The 24,256-nt window shown below is 37.3% G+C and overlaps 3 protein-coding genes and 1 pseudogene across 5 annotated transcripts in view; 2 read left to right on the top strand and 2 right to left on the bottom strand.

The window, feature by feature from the left end:
* The window catches only part of LOC101886199 (uncharacterized), an 883,799-nt gene that overhangs the window by 640,077 nt on the left and 219,466 nt on the right, over nucleotides 1–24,256 (top strand). The gene's annotated exons all lie outside the window — the stretch shown is intronic.
* Nucleotides 1–24,256, top strand: part of LOC148680953 (uncharacterized) — a 217,811-nt pseudogene that overhangs the window by 142,861 nt on the left and 50,694 nt on the right. The window lies entirely within an intron of this gene.
* LOC148680963 (protein NLRC3-like) overlaps nucleotides 1–24,256 on the bottom strand; it is a 156,759-nt gene that overhangs the window by 119,486 nt on the left and 13,017 nt on the right. The gene's annotated exons all lie outside the window — the stretch shown is intronic.
* On the bottom strand, nucleotides 13,238–22,300 carry LOC148680964 (uncharacterized). Its single transcript, XM_088649883.1, has 12 exons — nucleotides 22,145–22,300; nucleotides 21,962–22,068; nucleotides 20,408–20,582; nucleotides 20,211–20,307; nucleotides 19,896–20,041; nucleotides 18,494–18,591; nucleotides 16,428–16,526; nucleotides 15,490–15,600; nucleotides 15,143–15,244; nucleotides 14,876–14,954; nucleotides 14,102–14,212; nucleotides 13,238–13,508 (listed from the first exon to the last, which is right to left on the bottom strand). The coding sequence occupies exons 1-5, from the start codon at nucleotides 22,298–22,300 to the stop codon at nucleotides 19,998–20,000; spliced, it is 579 nt and encodes a 192-aa protein (XP_088506009.1). The 3' UTR covers nucleotides 13,238–13,508; nucleotides 14,102–14,212; nucleotides 14,876–14,954; nucleotides 15,143–15,244; nucleotides 15,490–15,600; nucleotides 16,428–16,526; nucleotides 18,494–18,591; nucleotides 19,896–19,997.

Genomic DNA, 24,256 nt, shown 5'->3' with positions numbered 1-24,256 from the left:
TTGTATTTGAACAATCCTCATGATTCCTAGTTGGTTGGAATCCTCGAGTGGCTATAGAAATCATTTTGTTTAAAATAATATTTACTTAAGTTAATAATCTGAGTTAAAAAGAAAAAAGACCGGGCACAAGTGATTAGATTGGTATGTTAGAAGAGAATTTTTCTTATCTAAATGAGGGACCCCTGCAAGTGGCAGGAATAAATGCCTCTCCCCAGGACTGGAGCTGGGTTTTGCTGGGTCAAACATGGCCCACAACTTTGGAAGCCAATGTTCTTTGTTTTTTTGTTTAGTTTTATTATCATTTTTGTTAGTTCTAAAGGTTGTCAACTTAACTTTCCAAAATTACCATGCAGAGATATGTAAAATAAAATAAAATAAAATTGCATCTTTAAATGTAAATGGGTTAAATAATCCAATTAAGAGGAGTAAGGTTATGGCCAAAATGAAACGTTAAAAAAAAAAAACAAATCATATACTTGCAAGAAACACACCTTTCCCCATCTGAACATGATAAACTTTAAAAATTTGGATATACACAAACTTTTTATAGTTCTTTTTGGAAAAATAATAAAAGGGGAGTTTCAACATCAATACATAATTTTGAGTTGCTAAAAGAGATATCAGATGAAGAAGGCAGATATATTTTGCTTCAGGGAAAACAAAATGAACAATTAATCACTTTAGTAAATGTATATGCACCCCCTGGCAGTAAAACGCTGTTCAATACAATTATCAACCTTTTGGCTATGGAGACTAAGGGAATAACAATATGTGGAGGTGATTTCAGTATAGTTCTTAACCAACAAAAGGACACTTCCAATAATAAAAGAATTAAAACGACTCAGTTAAGAAGTTTAGAATTCATTAAAAGAGTTGAAGTATTAGATGTTTAGAGAGATCTTCACCCCTCAAAACGAGAATACTCCCATTATTCTTCACCCCATGCAGTTTACAGTGGAATTGAATATTTTTTTATGTTTAGCAGGGACAGACACAGGGTAAAAGAATGTGAAATGAAAGCAGCCGATGTATCAGATCATGCAACATTGTACCTCACTTTAAATTTGAATGACAGAAAAGCTGATAAAATATGGAGGCTAAATACAAGTATACTAGGGAAAACAGAAGTAGTGGAGAATAATGTAGAGAATAGAGAATAGTAGAGAATAATGATAATGGGGAAGTTAGTCCTATAATCTTATAGGAAGTTAGTCCTATAATCTTATGGGATGCAGCTAAAGCTATATTACAAGGCAAGATCATTTCTATTACAGCAACCCTTAAGAAGATAAAAGAACTTCAATTTAGGATTCTTAAAGATAATTAAAAGCAATTAACAACATGCAACTAGTAAAGATACCCAGATTTTGAAACAGATCAAAAATATAAAAAATAAAATAGATGAGATGTATAGAGAAGACATAGAGAAAAAAATAAAAATTCCTAAGGCAAGCCTTTTATGAATCGGGACCAAAAGCAACAAAAAGGCTAGCATGGAAACTTAAAAAACAACAACAAAAGGTTTCAATTCATAAGATAAAAAGACCCCAACTCAGGAAAAATATTGTATAGTCTGGATAAAATTAAAGAGGCATTTGAAACCTATTATAAATCTTTATACTCACAACAGACACAGGTAAATAATACATCAATTAAAGCTTTTTTTTTTTGGATTCTCTTGATCTTCCCTGTATTGGATGGGAACAAAATAGTCTCCTAACAAAAGAAATTACAGAGGATGAATTAGATAAAGCTATAAATAATCTTAAAAATAATTAAACACTCGGCAATGATGGTCTACCTTCTGAATGGTTCAAAACATTTAAAAAAGAGATCTCACATCTTCTTATATCATCATTTAATTGGACACTTAAAGAGGCAGAAATTCCCCCTTCTTGGAGGGAAGCAATTATCTCAGTCATACCTAAAGAGGGGAAGGATAAAACTGTAGTTGTAGTTCATGTAGACCTGTGTCTGTTTTAAATGTAGACTATAAATTATTTGCCTCTATTTTAGCCAAGAGACTTGAAACATTTTTACCTGATTTGATAGACGATCAAGCAGGGTTTATTAGAGGATGGCGGACTCAAGATAATATAAGAAGGACACTTCATGCAATACGACAAATTAAAAAAGATCACATTAAAGCAATTTTAGTTAGCCTATAGATGCAGAGAAAGCTTTAGACTGTGTAAATTGGGAATATTTATTTAATGTTTAATATAGATTTGGATTTACAGAAAATACAGTTAGAAGCTTTCAATGTTTATACTCAAACCCAGAGGCTAGGATAAAAATAAACGATTGTCTTTCAAAAAAGATAAAACTAGAAAAAGGAACTATGCAGGGTTGTCCCCTCTCTCCCCTGATGTTTGCCATGTACATTGAACCTCTAGCCCAGGCAATTAGAGATGAAAAATCAATTGGGGGGATTAACATTAATAAGGTAGACCATAAAATTGCTCTATATGCGGATGATGTGCTACTATATCTCTCCAATCCAGATTAATCACTTTCTAGTCTGCTTCTTGTTCTTAAAAGGTTTGGAGAACTCTCTGGGTACAAATTAAATATACAAAAAACTGGCCACAACCCAAACAATAAACTTCAACATAAATTAAATATGAATTGGAAACTAAACTCCCTTAAATACTTAGGAGTATGGTTAACACAAGATGCAGCTGACCTATATAGTCACCGATTCTGTCCCAGTCATTCCCCTCGCTGGCCAGCAGAGGTCACCTTCACCGGACTTCTAACCATGACGTCATGCACAAACACTGATTGCCACACACACCTGCAGCACATCACACTGATGAACCACGCTCACTCATAAAAGCAGCTCACACACTCAGTCCTGTGCAGAAATTGGTGGGAGATGAATTTATGTAAAAGCAAACTGGGAAGAATTTATGTCAGTTAGTGAAGAAGGGTTAAAAACACTGGATAAAATGGAGATATCTGACAATGATGAAATAAACAACAGAATAGTAGCAGTTATTATGGTGGCAGCAGAACAATTTATTCCAAAGAGTAAAGGGGGAAGGGAGAGAAATATAGTGCCTTGGTGGAATGAGAAATGCAGAGAAGTCATAAAACGAAAAAGGCATTTTTAAAAAATGACAAATTCACATAACTTTCAAAGTTTAATAGAATATAAAACTGTTCAAGCAAAAGTTAGGCGAGTATTAAGGCAAACAAACAAAAAAAAGAGTACTGGAGGGAATTTTGTAACGAAATATAAAGTACACCAGAAGAGGAAAGATGGAATATGATTTTAAAAATGAGAGGAATTAGAAAAGATGTGGAAATTCCTGTGCTCAAAGAAGGAAACGGGATGGTGGTGAATGACAGAGAAAAGGCTATGATGCTAAGAGAAGCATTTACCAAAGTAAACTCCTCTAAAAATTTGTGTGAGGATAGAGTAAGGATCAGGGAGGAGGTGTTATCAAGTAATCCTATGATAAAGCAACGGAAAGAAGAAACAGGCAGTGTTTTGGATGTTCCGTTGGAAATGGCAGAACTGAAAAGAGTATAAACAGAGTAAAAGAATCTTCCCCTGATTTAGATTAAGTTACACTATGATTAAACATTTAAGTGACAAGGCTTTGAATATTATGTTAGATGTTTGCAATAAGGTATGGAGAGAAGAAATTTTGCCAAAGAGTTGGAAAGAAGCTTTAATAATACCAATTAAGAAACCAGGAAAAGATTATAGTAATCCAAACAGCTACAGACCAATAGCACTTACATCTCATTTAGGTAAAATAATGGAAAAAACTGACAGATTAATGTATCATTTGGAAAAGGGTAAGAAATTATCACCAAATCAGAGTGGCTTTGGGGGGAAGAGGGACTATGGATCCAGTAGTATGTTTAGAGACAGATATAAGAAAAGCATTAATAAATAAAGAATCAGTGGGAGCAGTATTTTTTGATATTGAAAAGGTCTATGATATGGTATGGTGTGATGGACTGTTAATAAACTGGATAAAATGGGAGTATAAGGGAGAATGTTTAATTGGGTTAAAGATTTTTTTTTTTTTTTCTGCAAGAGATCAATTAAAAGTAAAAGTAGGAGAATTTATAACACCAAAACAATTGACAGGGAATGGTACTCCTTAAGGGAGTATCATAAGCCCGTTGCTTTTCATTGTAATGATTAATGATGTATTTGAGAAAGTAGATAGGGGGGGATAAGTAGGTCTTTGTTTGCGGATGATGGAGCTTTGTGGTTTAGGGGAAGAAATATAGATTATATTATGAGGAAAATGCAAGAGGCATTAAATAATGTTGAAGAGTGGTCCATTTTAAATGGGTTTCAAGTTTTCAGTGGAAAAAATGGTCTGGGGGGCAGACAGATTGGCTTTAAAAACTATATATATATTACACTAATTAGATCAGTGTTGGATTACGGCTGTGTAGTGTACAGTTCGGCAGCAAAGACTCCTCTAGAGAAGTTAGAAAGAATACAGGCTCAGGCATTAAGGATTTGTTGTGGGGCGATCCTAACATCACCTGTGTCAGCACTTCAAGTTGAAGTAGGAGAAATGCCTCTTAGTTTAAGGAGGAAACGGTAAACGGCAGTTTATTGGGTTAATCTAATGGGGCAGGAGGAGTCTCACCCTACAACTAAGGTTTTACAGAAATGCTGCAAGTATGAAAAAAGTGAATGCAACAGTTTTGGGTGGATAGTGGAACATTTAGTAGAGGAAGTGAACATTAAACAGTAAAGTATATCTCCCAGACTGATTATACCTGCTGTACTTCTCTGGGTTCTCCCTTAACCAGTAGTGGATTTAAAAATGTTAGAAAATAGACAAAAAGAGGGAATGGGAGAATTGGAGGAAATGTATGTAAGGAAATATTTAATGGAAGAATACAGAGACATAGTACATGTTTATTCAGATGCATCAAAAAATCCAGATAATGACCAGCTATAGTAAAAAAAAAAAAAGGATTTCACACAAATTAGCAGTGTATACAGGGGAAATGTTGGCAATAAGTTTAGCTTTTACAATGGGTGAAAGATGTGGGAATTAAGAGTTTTAGTCTGCTCAGATTGCAGTTCTGCTCTTTTAAGCATTGAAGCAAAACACTCAGACTGTAGGCAAGATTTAGTAATTGAAATATTACATGAGTTGTATAAATTAGAAGGAGAGAGTAAAGGTAGTGTTCATCTGGGTGCCAGCTCATGTGGGATTACAAGGAAACGAAGAAACAGATAAAATGGCAAAGCAAGCTACTATGGAAGAGAATATAGGAATGGAAGTGAATTACAGTAGAATTGAAGTTAAAGCAAAAATAAAGAAACAAATAATGGGGAAATGGCAGCTCCATTGGGAAGCAGGAAAGAATAGAAGACAAATTTACAATATTCAGCTAAAAGTAGGTAAAGGGAGGCACTCAAAAGGAAAGAGGATACTATTTTATCCAGACTAAGAATTGGGCATACTGGACCTAACAGTACATTACAGGTAATGGCAAAGCACAGAACAGGTCTATGAGTGTGGGGAAAAATGAATCTGTTGAACATGTGATCATGCATTGTGAGCGGTATAATGAAGAAAGAAGAGAGTTATGGGAAGAAGTCAAGAAAGAGATTATGAGTTTACATTGAAATTTTTATTTAATCCTGAGGTAGGAAGGCATATTAAGTACACTGCATTGTTTAGATTTTTAAAAGACACAGGACTGATTAATAATATTTCATTATTAGAATTACTTTAATGCAAATTTATAAAGTTTAAGGTAGGGAGGGAGGGAGTTATTTTCTGAACCTGACATAGTGGGAGGACTGAGCAGAAGTCAGAGGAACTGGAGACACGGCGCTGGCGGATACGAAGTCTCTCACTAGGTTAGGGGAAGGGATTATAATGGGAACAGTAGAGTCTCTGAATCAGGTTACAGGCAGGTGGGGGGTAATGCACAAGAACTGGTGCGATCCGCCAAATAAAAACAAAAGAAGTCCTGTGCGAAGTCTTGTTCTGCCCTGTCTGACATTACAGGGCAAAATTATTATAATTTCAAAGATTATTAATATTATTATTATTATTATTATGCAGCACAATTAAGACCATTGGCATGGTGGTGTGATCTTGAAGTAGAAACAAGATGGAAGGAAACAGAGAGCAAAATTCAGGAAATACCAATTCAAGCATTATTAGGTAAAAAAAATAAACTAATTTCCAGATGAAGATCCAGTATCTTAACCCACTAACAGAGTTTACTCTGAAAACTTAGTATACAGTGGTGAAGGAACTTCATTTGGAAAAACAAATTAAAATCTTGAATTGGGTGGCGCATGACTCTGATTTCAATCCTGTAACTATGGATAATAGATTTAAACGATGGGTATATTTAGGAATCTCTTCATTTTGTACAATTATAAAAGATGGCAGAATGGAATGCTTCCAAACTTTAAAAGATAAGTTTGGTCTTCAAAAGCAAGATGTAATTAGATCTTTACAGTTGCTGGACTATTAAATAAAATAAATACAGGATGAGGACTGGAACAACCAGCTTGTTCAGATTTTTGTACAGACATACAAGAAAAGTATGACTAAAAAATTTCTAAATTATATAGAGCAATAAGTAATTCTAGAGGAATCTCAACAGACTATATAAGATTAAAATTGGAAAATGAAGTAGGCATTATACTAAATTAAGACCAATGGGTTAAAATATGTGCTGTCCCACACACCTCAACAAGCTCAAGAATGTGGCGCGAGTTTTGTTGGAAAGACTTAATTCGATTTTATTTTTTTATTTTTTAAATTACACCCAAAATTAAATCATTACAATCCGGGACTATTCATCCTTGTTGGAGAAACTGCTGAGTAAAAGAGGCACATCATGTGCATATATTCTGGCAGTGTTCAAGAATTGATAGTTTTTGGGAAATGGTGCACTTCACCATCAATGATATTATTTTAAGCTTTACTTGCATCTCTTGTTTGTTATATATATATATATATATTTATATAACAAACTTATTTTCACAATGATACATAACCTATAGAATTATGTAAATGTTCAGTTATAATTATATTGTTGTTGAGGAGAAAGTCAGCAATTTACTCCATTTCTTTTCAAAGGTTTCTAATTGTAATCCAAGTGCATGTGTCATTTTTCCATTTCCTTAACTTCTGCTATAATTTTGAACCATTCATCTAGTTAGTGGCTCTTCTTTATACCATTTCCGGGTTATAGCTTTTTTACTTGATGCCAAAAATATCTTAAATAGATATTTATTTTCCTTTTTTTAGATTAATAGAAGTATCTTCTAGATAAAGTACTTCAAATGATCTAGGAATATAAAGATCAAAAATACAATATTAAGAGTAAGTTTATCAAAACAAAGAACAGAAATTATCAATGTGTAACGGAGTAGGTTAAATCGCTCTTTTACCGTAATTTAGTGAAATGACTGACCAATGGGCACTGTACCAGTTTATAGGTAATACGCTAGTATTTAGTTTTAAGTGACGTGCGCACACACACACCCTTTGATCCTAGCATCAAGCATGCCAAGAATTATGAGACAAACACATTCCTTAGTCATCTTTCTGATTGCCATGAGGCGAGCATTGGTTTATTTTGTTAAGAAAATATGCAACTTAATAATGTAAAATAAAAGTATGTCCGGATATGGGGGTCCAAAATAAAAAATCAAATAAAGCCACAAGCCCCTCAGGTCTATACATCTAAGGAAATTAGCTGCACAGATTGGAATCAGGTGGCAGGATTCTGCAAGCAAAAAGTAGGAAACAGAAAAATTAACACTGCAATGTAGAGAGAGAAAAAATAAAATGACTTTGACATTAGAAAACGAAGCAACTTGATGATAATTCTCACCTTTTCTGTGTTTCGCATGACCCAAACGACACCAACAAAACGAAGCTCATCAAGAAATTAAAAGGACACTCAAAGAACCCCCTGAGAAGCAGGAGGACTTCCTGGCCAAGGTAGTCAAATCCAGGACCTCTGAAAATCCACCATCACAGAACAGGGCAGGCAAATGGAGAAACTTAAGGGCAAGGGTTAGCGACAGAGGCAACCGTCAGCACCAACGATGAAAGCTCCACCGACGACAGAGACAGCAACAAGGATAGTGACAACATAGCCTAGCAGGCACCTGCTTTGTCTATTCCGGATGCCAAAAGAAAGAGGAGTAAAGAGCTGGACGACCTCCTGCAGCCACTTTGGCCCACAAATCCAAGTACAAGGGAAAAGCAGAAGGAAAAGACAGCAAATCATAAGTAAAAAATAAATAAATAAATAAACAAAACTCTTGCTCCAGCCCAAACTAAATCACAGCTGATCCAAATAATTCAAAACTGTGAACACTTTTGATTGTTTGCATTAGCTGTGTTAGATTGGGGATGGAGCAAAACGGTGCAGAGCTGCGGCCCTCCATGAATTGGTTTTGAGACCCTGGATCTTGCTCATCTTGTGTTGGTCTCTTGTGGTCGCAGTCAGCATCAAAACATCCTGCAAAACTTTGGTCTCAATTAAAATGATCTGTGTTGTGTTCTCTAGGACATGCCTTTTTTTTTTTTTTTTACATGAATAAATCAATGCTGTGGATCACCTTTTACGGCGGTCTGTTTAACAAATATAGATTAGGCAAAAACATTGAAAAAAAAAAAACTTGTTAGTAAATCTCGTTCAGGCTGTCAATCAAACCCATTGACTCCGCCCACCGTGTCGACCTGAGGTAATTTGATTTCGGTAAGTAAAACAATTGTTTTGACCTTTTAAATTGATAAAATGAGATTTTGCCCAAACTTTTTGGTAAAACAGATCGCCTGCGTAGCTCACAAACTTTGTAATCTGTCGCTGAAAACGCAGTTTGGTTGTTTGTTGTCGATTTAATTATGGAAAATGGGCACCTTTCCCCTGAGGTCAAGTTTGCTTTTATATTCACACATTCGGACCTTGACCATTTTAATATGATTTTAGGCAGAATTCTTTGGAAAGTCAAAGTGGAGAAATCATATTAGCATATGAGACATGTTTACAGTCAATGAAGTTACTTGGTGGTGCTCTGTTGCTATCAGTCTTACCGGCGATTTCAGACCCTTATATTGTTCATGATAATGGCTTAAACAATGTAGGGGGTTAAAATGTTACATTTCGAGTTACTTCGATCATTTTGAGGTTGTTATTATTATGCTATATATGAGAAAACCAATTAAATGCTAGCCGTGTCGGTTTCTCACAGTTCATATCGATTTTTAATTACCTGTAGCGTACAGTCCACAGATAAAATTACATATTGATTTTATCAAGGAGTATCTTGCGTGGGCTTTACGACTCCTGGCTCCACGAAGTCTGGGTATCCGTGACACCTTTCGTTATCCAGAGCCACCCAGAGAGATAGGCCGTGAGCTTCAAAGACATTTCTGCCCAAACACACACACCCCCACACTCACAAGGACACTAGTCCAAAAAAAGAAATTGGGCTGAGAAATCAGGGACCAGCAGAAAACTAAAATGTTATGCTTGCAAACCTTGTATCTCATTTCTGACCTTTCCTACCTGTACAACCTATCTTATAACCTGTATGCTTGGTTCATTTAGGCCTTTTTAGTGCATAAATAATGTAAGTGTGAGAATTGTTGATGTACTTTTATTGTTGATGTACCTGTCCATGTCGGGTACCGATGAGATGCTGTTGACATTTTACAACACATGATGCGTAGAGCATGATAATAACTTGCACTGCTTACATTCTTTAATACTCTGCATTAATGTCTCTTCGCATGCTTTAGGCGGACAATCAAATTTGCATATGAGCAGCCTCGAGACAAAGGAAGTTTCCCGCCTAAACTTTGCCCTGAAATCATTGGTCGATCATGTTGAGAGGGCAGGGGCACAGAGCTTAACCTTAAAAGCTGCCCCTCCCCAGACTCGTGTCAGAATGCCTGAGCAAAGAACCGCTCAAGGAGGCCACCCCGTTAAGGGGTCTAGCGGCTCCTTTATACCGCGTGGCTCGCTCCGAACCCACGTTTTCTTATTTTCCGGCAAAATAAACTCAGTTTAAAGTTGCGATCGCATTACTCCAACCTGTATTGCAAACTCCACGCATCAAGAAGGACAGCACCGGAATCATCAGACAAGGAAGAGACTCGCATAAAGAGAGAGACCTCCAGACATTAAAGTCCAGGTTTTTTTAGTTATGCGGATAAGCTGTGCCCCTTTTTTCAAAAAGGTGTTTTATATAATTTTGGTGATCCTTAATGGTGTGTGTGGAACTGAAAGATATTTTGCCACTCTTTATTTGAAATCTCTATTTCCGCGCTTTGCTATCTCTCTCTGTTTGTTACATGTTCTATAGACCCGTATAGTCTATCTCCACATGGTTTACCTTTTGTTCTATGTTTTATGCATGTTCGTGCATTTGTTTGTTATCCGTCTGACTAGTCTATAAATCCCATTATAATCAAACGAATTGTATTGTTTGCCTCACAGAAAAAGTCACTGAAAGACAGATTCCCCTGCCTAGCTTTTATAAGTTGATTAAAGCTTATAAATTATTAATCTACTACCCAAGAAGTAGTAATAATTCCCTTTTCTAAATAAATAGATCATTACCGTGTCCGCTCGGAAGAGCGGCGGCTCTGGTTATGTTTGTTTGGTCAAGTTAACAATAAATTAATCCAGAATGTTAATGATTAATATTAATTCGCTATTGTTGATAATTAATATTCATAATCTGAGAGTCCGCTCGGTTGAGCGGGCAGGATCATATACAATCATGTTTGTTTGACCAAATTGACCGAAGCTTAAGCCGGAATATTAATAATTAAGAAAAAACGTTATTGTTGATTTATTAATATCCATAGAATGAGCTAATTTCTTTTACATACCTGTATCATTTCCATCCATCCATCCATCCGTCTGTCTATCTTTTTACATGTGTGTGTACATTGTGTCCTCAATATCCATAAGTATGAACGTTGCGAACTATGGGTTATTTCTCACTGTCCTATAAGGGTGGAGTGACAGGAGAGATCACCAATTCAGGTCGAAAATGAAGTCAGATAAGCTGCATAGTTTGAGTGAAAGGTTATTTATACTCTGGATGACATGATGATCCAGCTCATCTAAAATAACATCAAATTGTTTCAGGGGAAGCTGACCTTTTTTTCTTTTTTTTACCTGTCAAGATGACTACAGATTTGAACAAAACTCTTACACAACTTTTTTATGTTTAAAATTGTGTCAGTTTTACACGTGTCAAAAAAAAAATTCTTTATGCTGCAGCGGAAATGTCTTAATGTTAATTTTTTTACATAACGGCCGTGCAAATGTCTAGTTACTTATATTTACATAGTTTTGTGTTTTCCTTGTTAAAAATTAGTTGGAGGTGGTATCCCCTTCGTTACATTTTTGCTACTTGAAACAAATGCATTTTGAATTGAGCATCACCGGGGGTCTGACAGAAGTTGCCTGCCTGATTTTTGCTAGAAGGCAGAGGTGGTACATTTGATGAAGGTAACCATCACATAGTTCTACACCATAAAAGCTGCATATTTACATTAGTGCAGTGCAAGTGTTTAAAGTTTTTTTATGTTTACATTAGCAGGGGTGATAGCGTTCCGGCACCACGCCGGATTTCCGGCGTACTGTGGCTGCGGGGAAAAAAAAAATCAGGTTCACGGATATTGATCTGTCATTTCTCTAGATTCACAGAATTCACTCACTGCTGAAAGCGCCGGATTGGTTTTTATTAAGTGCCATTTTGTGTGCTCGTGAATCATCTTTTGAGTGTAGACGCCATGTAAATAAAAGATTAATTGTGTAATTTAGAGAGCTTTATAAATTATAACGGATCTTTGAGATCTCTATGAACTAAGATTAGTGACGCTTTTTAGTGATAATAAGAGGAGCGTGCTTTGCACTTTCCAGGCTATAATCCATTCAGAATTTGTATGAAACTTTCGTTTTCGGCACATATACGCTGATATGTTTTGGGAATGACATCTGCGTATTTACGCTGGGTTTATTCTCGAAATAACGGTGAAGCAATTAATAGACGGGACAAAAATATATTTCCCCCTTCTCCTTAAACAATAGTGTTTCAGCTATGAAATAGTTCAGTTTTGTATGTAGCCTAATGTCAAAGTGTTTATATTTAGTTTCGTTTTTTTATTCAGCTTATTTAGAAAAACGTTTGGAGCATTTTTTATTCGTTAAAAATAAGTTTTTTTTAACGAACAGCGCTCAGCGGAAGACCATCATTGTCTGTTTGATCAGTTTGCCTTCTCAGATCATCACGACTTGCCTAAAATAAAAGATATAAAACAGTTCAAGTATAAAACAATGGTAGCTTAAACGTTAAAGAATGTGTGCTATTAGGCGCATAGTTTGCTTATAAAAAGCTTGCAGGACATCGAGGAGCCAGAGCAATAACTTGCATTTTTTCAGTGGGAGCAATTTAAAGTTATCCGTCATTTTTGCTCACAAAGTACGAGTAATACATCAAAAAACGTTACAGCGTTTTTATAAAATAAAGAAAACCAAAATTATGCGCTTTCTGTCGTCTGGTTTTTGAACAGGAGCGCTTAACAAAATGAAGCAAAATGTATATGCCTCACAGACATAATAAATATATTTATAGAAAGCTTTAAATTATTACTTGACGAAATAAAACAAAAAAACTCCTTCATGTAAAGATGAATTTCTAAAGGCGAGTCCAAGAGGAGATTGTCAGTCAGGATCTTTGCGACACTGACTCAGAATAAGTTTATTAATAAATAATTAAGATATGTCTTTACTCTTTCCTCGACACATTCATTGTTATTTGTTTTTGCCGGTGCTTGGGGCGAGTTTTAGCTTATTGTGTGCGCTTGAACGCGGATTCACAGTAGCAGTTTTAACATGGAGTGACACGACATCTGACGTACAGATGACACTGGCACATGCCACTGAGTGTAGTGACACTTCCGGTGGCACGTCCGGTTTTCCACTGTCATGTGTCACTCGCTAGTGGCATGTGTAGTAACCTGTGTCACTCAGTGTCGCGCTGCATGTCACTGCAGTGACATTGACACTTATATATATATATATTATTTTTTTTTTTACTTGTGCATGCATTTTTACAACGTATGAGCATCTTGGCTTTCCATCAAGCATTTTTTTTTAAAATTTATATTCTGAGATGCGCAATAACAATTGATGGAGACATAGCGACATTTTCCAGAATGTAAAAACTCAATACAACAAAGAATTGTCTTAAACGTTTATTTCAACGTTAAAGTTTTGTTTTTGCATGTAGAATTAGATTTCAACAAAGATTAAACACTTGTACCTAAAAATTAAGCACTAGTAACATGAAAATAGACACGTGTACAGGTTATAGATAAATGCCAAAACAGCTTGCCATGCACACGTTGTCGTCAACAAAGACGCAAAGAGGAGAGGAGGGAAAAAAAAAAAGGAGTCCATCAGGATTTCCTCCATTCCTGAATTTTATTCCGGGGAACACTTTTGTCTGGGTCCTGAAAAGGATAAAATTGCAATTAGAGAAAATGACTCAAAAACAAAACAAAAGTAATTAATATATGGTCTTCAGTTTGATTCATTGTTTTACAGTTGTACACACATTTTTTGCTTAAGTTTAGTTCATGGCTGAAAATCTGTCATGTTTACATGCACGTCACCCAGTAATAATAATTAAAAAAATGATAAAATCCTTGCAATTAGTCTCCATGTATTACAGCAACACGTCTACAATTTGTAGTTGATAGCTGCAAGCCGCTATGTGTCAGATTTGTCCTCGGGGTCAGATTTGATACAACACCCGAGCACATGGAGCACAATTGACTTAATGAAAAACACAGTGCATAACATAAAGACAGAATGTGGCGGAGGGTTGAGAGCACCTATGCTGGATTTAGTGACTGGCGCAAGTCTCCCCAGCTGCTGTTTGGGTGCTGCTACATTACGAACAACCCAACGAGTTGTTTAGCACGGGTGCATGGCTGCTATTATGCTTACACATGTAATATTTTTTTCCTGAGGCGATTTAAACCGAAATACGCAATGGCACTATCAAACATGGATGGAGTGGAGACTTTGCCGCTGACTTTACCTTTTCCTTCTTGCTACTGACATCCTGGCCAGAACGGTTACCGTCATCCTCACTCATCTCTGAACTCGTGTTTGACTCCTCTGTACCATATCCAAGGATTTTCTTGCTAAGCTATGAATGAATAAAAGGCACAAGTTAAATATTTATATAATATAAAGGTCTGTCTAAAGTGAAAGTTTCAGTGTCCAAACTATAGAAACGATGCCACTTTTAATTTGCAACACATTGAGGGCCCTATCATACACCAGGTGCAATGTGGTGCAAGGCACGACGCAATAGTTGTTTGCTAGTTTCCGCTTGGCGCAAGAGGTACTTTTTGGCGATTTGCGCCAAGCTGTTTAAATAGCAAATGCATTTGCGCTCATATGCACCATGGCGCGACACAACTGACTCTTAAAGGGAATGGGAGGTGAGACTCTGAACACACCTATAACTCATTAAGAAAATAAGCTCAACCCTTTTAGATCATGGGGCACGGCCCAAAGCGAAATTTTCCGCCCTTATATTAGCTAAAGTGGATTCTAACACACCCTGAATGCGTTTGAGCCTTGCGCATGGACTGTCAAAATGGAGCCCTTAGCCGACAAAGTGCAGTGGACATGTTCTAGTCAACAGGATTGCCGTTGACAATTTAAAAATGCGGCCGGGACTGGTGTATGTTGACTGTAGCTTTACAAAGTCACTATTTAAAATTAAGACACTTTTTTTTTGTCACATCAAGTCTCCAAAGATGTGCGTTTAATTAAATGTGCTAAAATATTCAAAGAAACTTACGATCACACTTTCGGTTCTTTTCAGCTCAGGAATACGTAGGTCTCTTTCTGGAGTGGGTTCTCGCGTTACTCTCACCTCGCTGTCATTGGAAGACACGAGAAGAACACACGCATCAGCACATTTGAGCAATAATTTCAATAATTGTTTGTACAGAAACAAAAATGAGGACGCTTGATAATTTGTGGTTCATTCCACTGTGGCAACCTCGGATTAATAAAGGGACTGAATCGAAAAAGAATATGAATGAATATATTTTAATAAACTTACAATCTCTCTGTCAGTTGCTCTGTGCTCGCTTACATTCGTATGGGGGTTTGGGCTGCGGTGGCTCCTCTCAGTAACATCAACGACTTGGGAATGCTGTATTTTCTGAAAAATATTCAGAATAACACGTGCATCTTCACAGAATCAACATCGGGAATACTGGCTTTTCTGAAAATTATTGAGATGAGCACACGCATCTTCACATTTGAGCAATCAATGTTTGAACAGGAACAAAAAAAACAAAACGAGGATGCTTGATATGTTGCTGATTTATTCCGCTGTGGCGATGCCGGATTAATAAAGGGACTGAGCCGAACAGAAAATGAATGAAAATATTTTAATAAACCTACAATCTCTATCTCTCTTTCAGTCGATGTCCGTTCGCTCACGATTGTATGTGGCTTTGGGCTGTTTTCCCTCCTCCTCTCAGTAACATCCCCGACATGCTCAGACTCTTCGTCCTGAAAAAAAATGAGAAGAGCACATGCATCTTCACATTTGAGCAATCAATGTTTGTACAGGAACAAACTATTAGATATTCTGATGTACCCCTCCCCCCCTCCCTCCCTCCCTCCCCAATTTAAAACACACATTATTCTTTTGAAGAATGAATACGTGAAGCATATGCTGCATGTAACATGTGCTGGACAAGTTGGCGGTTCATTCCACGGTGGCGACCCCGGATTATTAACCCTTGTATGGTGTCCAGGTCTGTAAAACCCATTTTCAGTTTTTTTTAAAAGAAAAAATAAAACCATGTTCTTTTTTTCAACCTGAAATTCACTGGCTTTGACTTCTTTTCTGTGAAGAACATAAATACAAACAAATTTTCAACGACTGCATAAATGTACCTCCCACCACACATTTACATTACATCCAAGGTGTTCGAATCCACTAGACCCATGCCAAATTAAAGTCTTGAAAGCGTAGGTCCAGTGTTCCCACACTCTGTCTTCCTCCTTTCTCATGCTGCTGTTTTCTTCCCCTCCCCCCGCTCCCGCACAAAGTTGCAACATTGTTGCAAATTCAACGATCAACACTGTCTGCTCTTACATTCCCGCACATTTTACCCTCTCTTGCGGGAACCAAGCTTTTTTTTTCTCATACCCTGTCCCATCTGCAAATTAGGGCATACAGTACTATAAATAAGGCTTTGCCAGTGTAATATGTGCTGGACAAGTTGGCGGTTCATTCTGCGGTGGCGACCACGGATTATTAAAGGGACTAAGTCGAAAAGAAAATTAACAAATCAAGAAATTCGTAAAAAAAAAAAAAAAAAAAAACTTACACTCAATCTTCTCCTTTTGAGCTCTGGCACATTTACATCTTGCAAATGGGTGGCATCTCGCATCTCGTCATCAGTATTGTGATCAGGAGCCTTTCTTTCCTGAAAAATATTGAGAAGAACACGCATCTTCACATTTGAGCAATTAATGTTTGCACAAAAACAAAGATATTTTGAAGTAGGTTGAAAATCTGCCTTCGCCCTAATTTGTATGCCAAATGGTTACCAGGGCTTGTAACATTTTAAAACGGCACACATTATTCTTTTGTGGGGGACGCGGTGGCGCAGCACTGTCACCTCACAGCAAGAAGGTCGGTGGTTCGAACCTCGGCTGGGTCAGTTGCCGTTTCTGTGTAAAGTTTGCATGTTTTCCCTACTTTCGTGTGGGTTTCCTCCGTTTTCCCCCACAGTTTAAACAAAAGTGGTACAGGTGAATTGGGTAGACTGAAATTGTCTGTTGTGAATGAGTGTGTATGGATGTTTGCCAGAGATGGGTTGCAGCAGGAAGGGCATTCGCTGCGTAAAGGATGTGCTGGATAAGTGGCGGTTCATTCCTCTGTGGCGACCCCGGGACTTAATAAAGGGACTAAGCCAAAAAGAAAATGAATGAATGAATTAAAATATTCGAACAAACTTAGTCAAATCTCCCTGTCACTTCCTCTGACCTTAGGCACATGTAGGTGTGTTTGTGGGGTGGGTTTAAAAAAAATACATGCATCTTCACATTTGAGCAATGACTTAAGTTAACTTGTTTCATGCATTATTTTTCAAAATTCCTATTTTGCGTGGATCAAAGTCAATACCTTTTTGGCTGCACGTGTAGGTTAACAAGAATGATTGAAACATCCTGGTTAAAAATATGCAGCGTGGAAATGACATTAATTCTGACATTATTTTAAAAAGTTTATAGGTAAGTCTGTATGTGAATATAAGCAAATGCAGTTAACATTGCCCTTAGGAACTCCAGCTCTGCACTAAAAGTCACAGAGTCTTAGGAATCTAACGTTTACGTTACAGCCAGAATTAATATATGATCACAAACATTGGCGTCACTTTGATACATCAAGCTACACTTTCTGAAAAGCAGCCTCGAGATTCATTATGAAAAGCGCTCAAGGGATCAAATAATGCGACAATTAGGTTACAATATTGACGCAAACAATACACAAGTTACCCAAACATTCGAATATATAAGAAGTGTTTATACAACAAATCATAAAATTTTCCTTTATTGCAGCCATGTGGTGCGTGCGTGTCGCTGGTGTGTCTGTGTGTGAGAGTCACTCAGGTCGTAACGGATGCTGTACTTTTGGTGCTTTTTTTTGTGCAGGTATAGGCCCTGATTGGTTAACTATGGATTGCGAATTGGTCAATTAAGCACATTTGTTTTTCAAAACACTTGAGAGTAACTCTGAAGAAAATCAAACACAACAATCAAATTCAAGCTATTCGAATTGATATTGATAGAATGATACAGATAGAACCAGTTAGATCAGAACACAATCTGGTGGTCAGAACACAGGGCCCTTAAAGACAGCTATAGTATATGGGGGTCAGCGAAAAGGACAATCAGAACCAGGTAGAACAACTTGACACTCACAGCACTACATCCGCCTGGATTAGAACATCAGCCTACTGTCATACTCTACAACTCCCACTCTTTTGTGTTTCCCTGGATTCCTCTTAAAAGTTGCGCATGTACCTCATCGCCGACCTAATTTCACCCTCATGTACCTGGATAAACATCTATATATTGAGCCTTGAACAACATTCCAATCAGCCCATCAGAAATAAGGGGTACGTTTACAGTTTATGATCAGTTTAGGCTTATGGTTAGGTTTATGCACATCTACTTGATTGTTATCCAACTATTATTGAACTCTAATTTAGGGAGTAATTTACAGTTATGGCTAGGTTTAGGGGTAGGGTATCGATATGGACTACATTTTCCAACAAAAATGATGTAAACTTTAGAACTGTTTTACCAATACATTTGTAACATTTGTCATGCCAACAACGCAACTATTGAACTATTGCTTTTCTTTTCTCCAACCCCCCTTGTACTGTACCTCTCCTCGCCAGCTGGAGCAGGCAGCTGAGCCAGTGCAGCTGGAGGAGAAGCTGGAGCCGGAGGAGAAGGTCGAGCAAGGCAAGGCAAGGCAAGTACCTGTTGAAATGTATAGAGCAAGATGTCAGTGATGGCTGGGGCCAGACAGAATATGAGGTCATTTTCTTTCTTGTATGTATGCATGTATGTATGTATGTATGTATGTATTAGAGTTGGACAAAAAGAACAAGATCTCGATTCGACCCCCTAGACCAGGGGTCACCAAACTTGTTCCTGAAGGGCCGGAGTCCTGCAGATCTTAGCTCCAACCCTAATCATGCACACCTGAACAGCTAATCAAGGTAAGGTCTTATATGCATACTTGAAACACTCAGGCAGGTGTGTTGAAGCAAGCTGGAGCTAAACCCTGCAGGGACACCGGCCCTCCAGGACCGAGATTGGTGACCCCTGCCCTAGACAATCTTAATCCAGCATTTCTACGATTCTGTCAATCATATTTTCAAGTTCAGGAGAGAAAAAAAGGCGGCTGCACGAGTCATTTCATGGTTTCACACACGTTACTCATTTGACATTGACACCTCCAAATGATGTTGAATGAGTCATATACGGTATTTATAAGGTATAATTCACCTAAAAATGTCATTTTTGTATTAATATTATGCTGTATTCGTGGCCAGGAAATCACATGTGACGGGAGCTGCAGACCGTGAGCTGTTATCACAGAGAGGCCGTGCGCGTGTCTACTTTCGTTAACAGAACCTGCATATGTTGCGAGTAACAGGTAATAAAGTTGTAAATAATATTCAGTTTGTGGCACAGAGTGATCGTTTGGGAGCAGCGTGCGAAGTATGAACAGCAGTCAAAATGAATCCGAAAGTGTGCACTTCATTTAAATGATCATATCTTATTACAGAGTTATGATTATTTCAAGCGTTTGATGTTTTTCTTTCATAGCGAACACACAGTTGTGCATGAAAATAAATGTTTACAGTGTCAGTATAACTACTCTAGCCAATATATTGTTGAATATAATCTAATAATGACAAATGTCTGATTTTACTAGTGAATAAAACTGTCTAATGATGTTGTCAATGACAGATTGCAAACATATATCTCAAACATAATAATTCAACATCAGAATTATTATAAGCAGAATAGAACTATTTAGATCTACACATAATATTATTATCGATGTTGTGCCATATGTTTGTTTTTACCATACCTTTATAGAATCGTGAGAAAATCGTGATCTTCATTTTAAGCAAAAAAAAATCTGATTCTCATTTTAGCCAGAATCGTGCAGCTCTAGTATGTATGTATGTATGCATGCATGTATATGTAAATACTGAAAAGTGCATGGGTAGAAATTTACACACAAAAAAAAACAGGCTAATAACACTTGCTTTGCTTTCTGGCGCTGGATGTCTGCGGTGGGGTTAGTGAGGGGGAGTCCTGACGCTCCCAGGAAGAAGCATCCTTTGTCATCCGTTCCCGGAGCCTGAGCCTTAAGGCAGAGTGGACGGACGTGCCTGAAATAGCACTCCAGCCACTGCGGCAAAAGAGAGAGGTGCATAGGTTACACACGAGACATGTTACACTTTACAACATACGCGCTCATCAGTTTAAGCATGAATTAAAATGTTCTACATTGGCATTTTTCACCAGACAGTTTTAGACATTCATTTTTTTTATGGTAATTATCTTTGGTTAGGATCAACTTTCCTCATCCTCTTTCCGGCTCAGGCTCACGGCTTCGCTGGGAAGCGTCAGAATGACAGCGTCCCCCTCTGGCCGCCTCCCCAGCCACTCCCGCACCTGTGCGTGTAGAGCGTAAGAACAGATATGAGGCCTGTTACAGGGCTTAACAAGCAAACAAGTCAGTGTTTTGAACGCGACTAAAAGGTGTTGGCTCTACCTTAAGCTCCCTAACGCTTACATGACCCAGACGGTGTAGCCACACTAGTGTGGCCATGCAGAAGCTGCGAAATTCCATCTGGGTCCTGGGATGCAGCTCGCACCGCTGGCTGAGGCGATGGGCAACCTCAGCCATATCCGCCTCCATTGTGGAGGGGTAGGGGCTTTTGCTGCTGCTGAAAAGAAGAAGAAGGAAAAAAAACTTCAGTCATGGTTAAAACAATAAGGAAAAAATTAATACAACTAGCAAATCAAAAACACAGGCAACCAGAGAATACAGATTTACGTCTTCGGTACTACAAGGAGCTTAATAAAATATAAAAACACAATCAGAAAGTAGAGTACACCCAAAAACAGCTCAAAACAATTGAAGAATCTGTTGACTCCAACAATTTCTGGGACAACTGGAACCTCCTTAATAAACATAATATTTGATGTGCTTTTTCAATACTGCACTGAATGTCATGCCAATAAAACAACTTGAACTTAAGAGAGAGAGGAAGAATTGACATCTAGACTAGCTGCAAAATATGTATACACCCTACACACCATAAGAAATGGTTAATGTAAGTTCATGTATCTTATTTAAATAATTTAAACTTTTTATTATTATTATTATTGTTGTTGTTATATTAATCAAATGTATTGTTTTTTGTCATTATACCTTATCTGTATTATCATTATTATTTTTTCAATGGTTTTAATATGTTTCATATTTGAAGTGCTTTGGCAATACTGTACTGAAAGTCATGCCAATAATGCAACTTGAACTTGAACTCGGCTACGCATAGGCTATTATTAATCAGAAACGGATTGGTCGCTCGGAAACACCATGGTCTTGAATTTGCAAACAGTCGGCAAGTGCCGGAGAACAGCCGAAGCCTTCAAACGCATGTTTATTTATTTATTTTTTTTATTTTATTAAACACAAGTTTTACTAGCATTTACATTACAGTGTCATTTAAAGACTTGACGAGGTGACATTGACTGAAAAAAAGAAAACAGACTTTGAAAAATTATTGCCGTTCATGTGTGTTTGTGATGCATGTTATGTTCACAGTTCACCCTCTGCACGCATGCCTACATACCTGACTGGAAACCACCACACAGTGTGTGCAAACAGAGACTGGCAACGATTGTCCCACCTATGATTACTTCAGATTGGCCCATTGCTCTGAAAATAAGTTATGACTGTACAGTCTAAACAATACGTTGCTCACATACATGGCCTTTCTAAAGACTCAAGCTTAAAAGTCAAACATGTCCATCAACCATGTGTTCACATAGAAAACAACAGTAAACCCGTGTGGTAGAGTGGAAAAATGCAGTCGGTGAGGACAGACCCTTACTCACTAATGGCCGTATTGACATGTTCAGGGAATAGAATTGAATCGGAAGATCATTACAATATACTTCATACTATTCCTACTGTTTATATTATTTCCAAAAGTTACTTTAGATTTAGCAGTATTCCTATTTTAAAAAGGTTTGTGGACAAAATCTTAGCCGTTCTCTGGCAATAATACATAGGATTTCAGGATTGACTCTGTCTTACCTTGTGTTACATTGTATTCTGTGACTTTCCATAACATATAGTGAAACTACTTGTTTGCAGTTCACCCATGTTTGCTGCAAAGGCTCCCCTTGTCCCATACTGTCTTCCTAAAATGTAATTCACAACAACACTAAGGGAAAATTTACATATAACCCACAACAAAAAGTTATTGACATTACCTACCTTTAGATGATCACCATTCAGAGGAAGGTTACATTGCAGAGGAACAATGTAGGCCACAGCTTTGTTCAAACTGCTTCTGTTCTTGGGAAAGTTTACTGAATAACCATCTGGTGGCATAACAATATCAATGAGTTGCTTGCTCCTGCAGCAACACATTATTTTAAAGCCTCCAGAATGTTTAAGAGGAGGAAAGGCATCTTCAACAATATCGATGAATTTCCGTGGTGTCCAATGCACATCAGAAAACCTCAGTTTTTTTTCCCAAGTCCACTTGCCTGAAGGCACATACCTTCTTCAACACTTGGGATTTATGCTGTGTTTACTAGAGCACAGCTAAAAAAAAAAAGTGCTCCCTTGACTGGGTTGGATTAAATTTTTTTGGAGTCTTTACTATACGGCTGAAACAGCTTGCTCAAAGACCCTGCAACTTTATTGGACCGGTTTGCTGAAAACTGATGCATGGAGGGAAAGGGTAGCTGAACAGTTGGAGTGACAGTTGTTGGAGCGACACTGTAAAACATTGCTGTTAAAACGGTCAGATTCTACGGTAAAATAATTTTTTTCACTAAAACAGTAGTATTCTGTTAAAAACAGTGTATTCTGGGTAACATTTTTGTTTTCGAGAAAGTAACCAACTGCAGAAAACTGTAAGCTAACAGAGTTCAGACTCGACATTTTGAAGTCTGCATTTGAAATCACACTTTGTGCCCTTGTTCACTATTCCATCAACTAGTTCACCTGACAGAGTTAATGAACACTAATGAGTGAATTCAGACACTGATGAACACCTGCTGTTAATAATCACAATTTCTGAAGGAAAGAAACAAGAAACACAAACAGTGACTTGAGTTACAACAATAAATAAAATCAAGTAAAATAATACAGCTTCAGTCTCAGCAGAGGATCCTTAAACGACTCCACAAACAACAGCAGACACACTTATTACTGACTGCTTGGACTTCCATAATCTGATTAAGATCCAACAGAAATTTAGTTGTTTTTTGTGTCACCCTAATGGAGTGAGGGGCTGGTTTAGTTGGGCTCTTTGGTCTGTGAAACGCTTTGCAGTGCTTTGTTCAATTCACACCGTCATGTTTGTTAAGATGCAAGTATTCAGCTTAGTGACATTTTAAGGCTTAACTAGGTCAATTAGGGTAAAGTTGGGGAAATGTTGTCAATAAGTTTAGCATTACAATGGGTGAAAGATGAGGGAATTAAGGAAAGTTTAGTTGGCTCAGATTGTAATTTTGCTTTTAAGTATTGAAACAAAACACTCAGACTGTAGTCAAGATTTAGTTATTGAAATGTTACAAGAGTTGTATAAATTAAAAGGAGAAAAAGTAAAGGTAGTGGTCATGTGGGTGCCGGTGTTACACCGAATTCTGTGACTCGTATTCTGTGACCCTAGTAGGCGCTGTTCTCACAGTTGGCTTGAAAACACTCCCTTATTCGGGATTGGACACGTAAACAGCGTACATGCCATCACGTGAACGCACTAGGCTCCCGTGAACACAATATCAGAGCGCATCATTCTCCGTTCAATATATTTTTCTTGCCTTTGATATAAAGATGTTAAATTCAAATCTATTTACCAGCCCATCCAAGAACCATTTTACTATAATATAAGCAGTACAGCAAGTTTTTTACCTTAATTTTATGATTTAAAATAAATAAATCAGTATGTTTTTGCCTTTTTTTACCCCGATAAGCAGTTACGTAGATTACGGTTGATCCTCTTAAATGTTTCCTGAAATAGGTTTATACATTTTCTTAATTAAAACAGAAAGTCCATACTTTTAATTTGCAATAAAATGTTTTTATTTATTTATTTGTGTATATTTTAAAAAAGGTTCAATTCAAGATAACATTTAATTTAACAAAACTTGAACTATTAACTTAAAGACAGAGTAAGGGATTAACATGCTGCACTGTTGTATGGCTTTGTGGGATCAGGGTCACACGTGTCGCACTGAATCTGTAATGAAGAAATAATACATGTTATTTCTCCCAGGGTTAGGCAGAGGACTGATATTGACCAACTTAATTCGAAAGGTCCTTACCCAATAACAAGGTGGTGGTTTTTGGTGCTTTTCCCCTTTCTTTTCTTGGTCT

Source organism: Danio rerio, chromosome 4 (genome assembly GCF_052040795.2).
Source record: "Danio rerio strain M-AB ecotype USA chromosome 4, GRCz13ab, whole genome shotgun sequence".
NCBI classification, from domain to species: Eukaryota; Metazoa; Chordata; class Actinopteri; order Cypriniformes; family Danionidae; genus Danio; species Danio rerio.
Note: the sequence above shows the minus strand (reverse complement) of the source record. Positions and strands in the feature narration are given on the sequence as shown.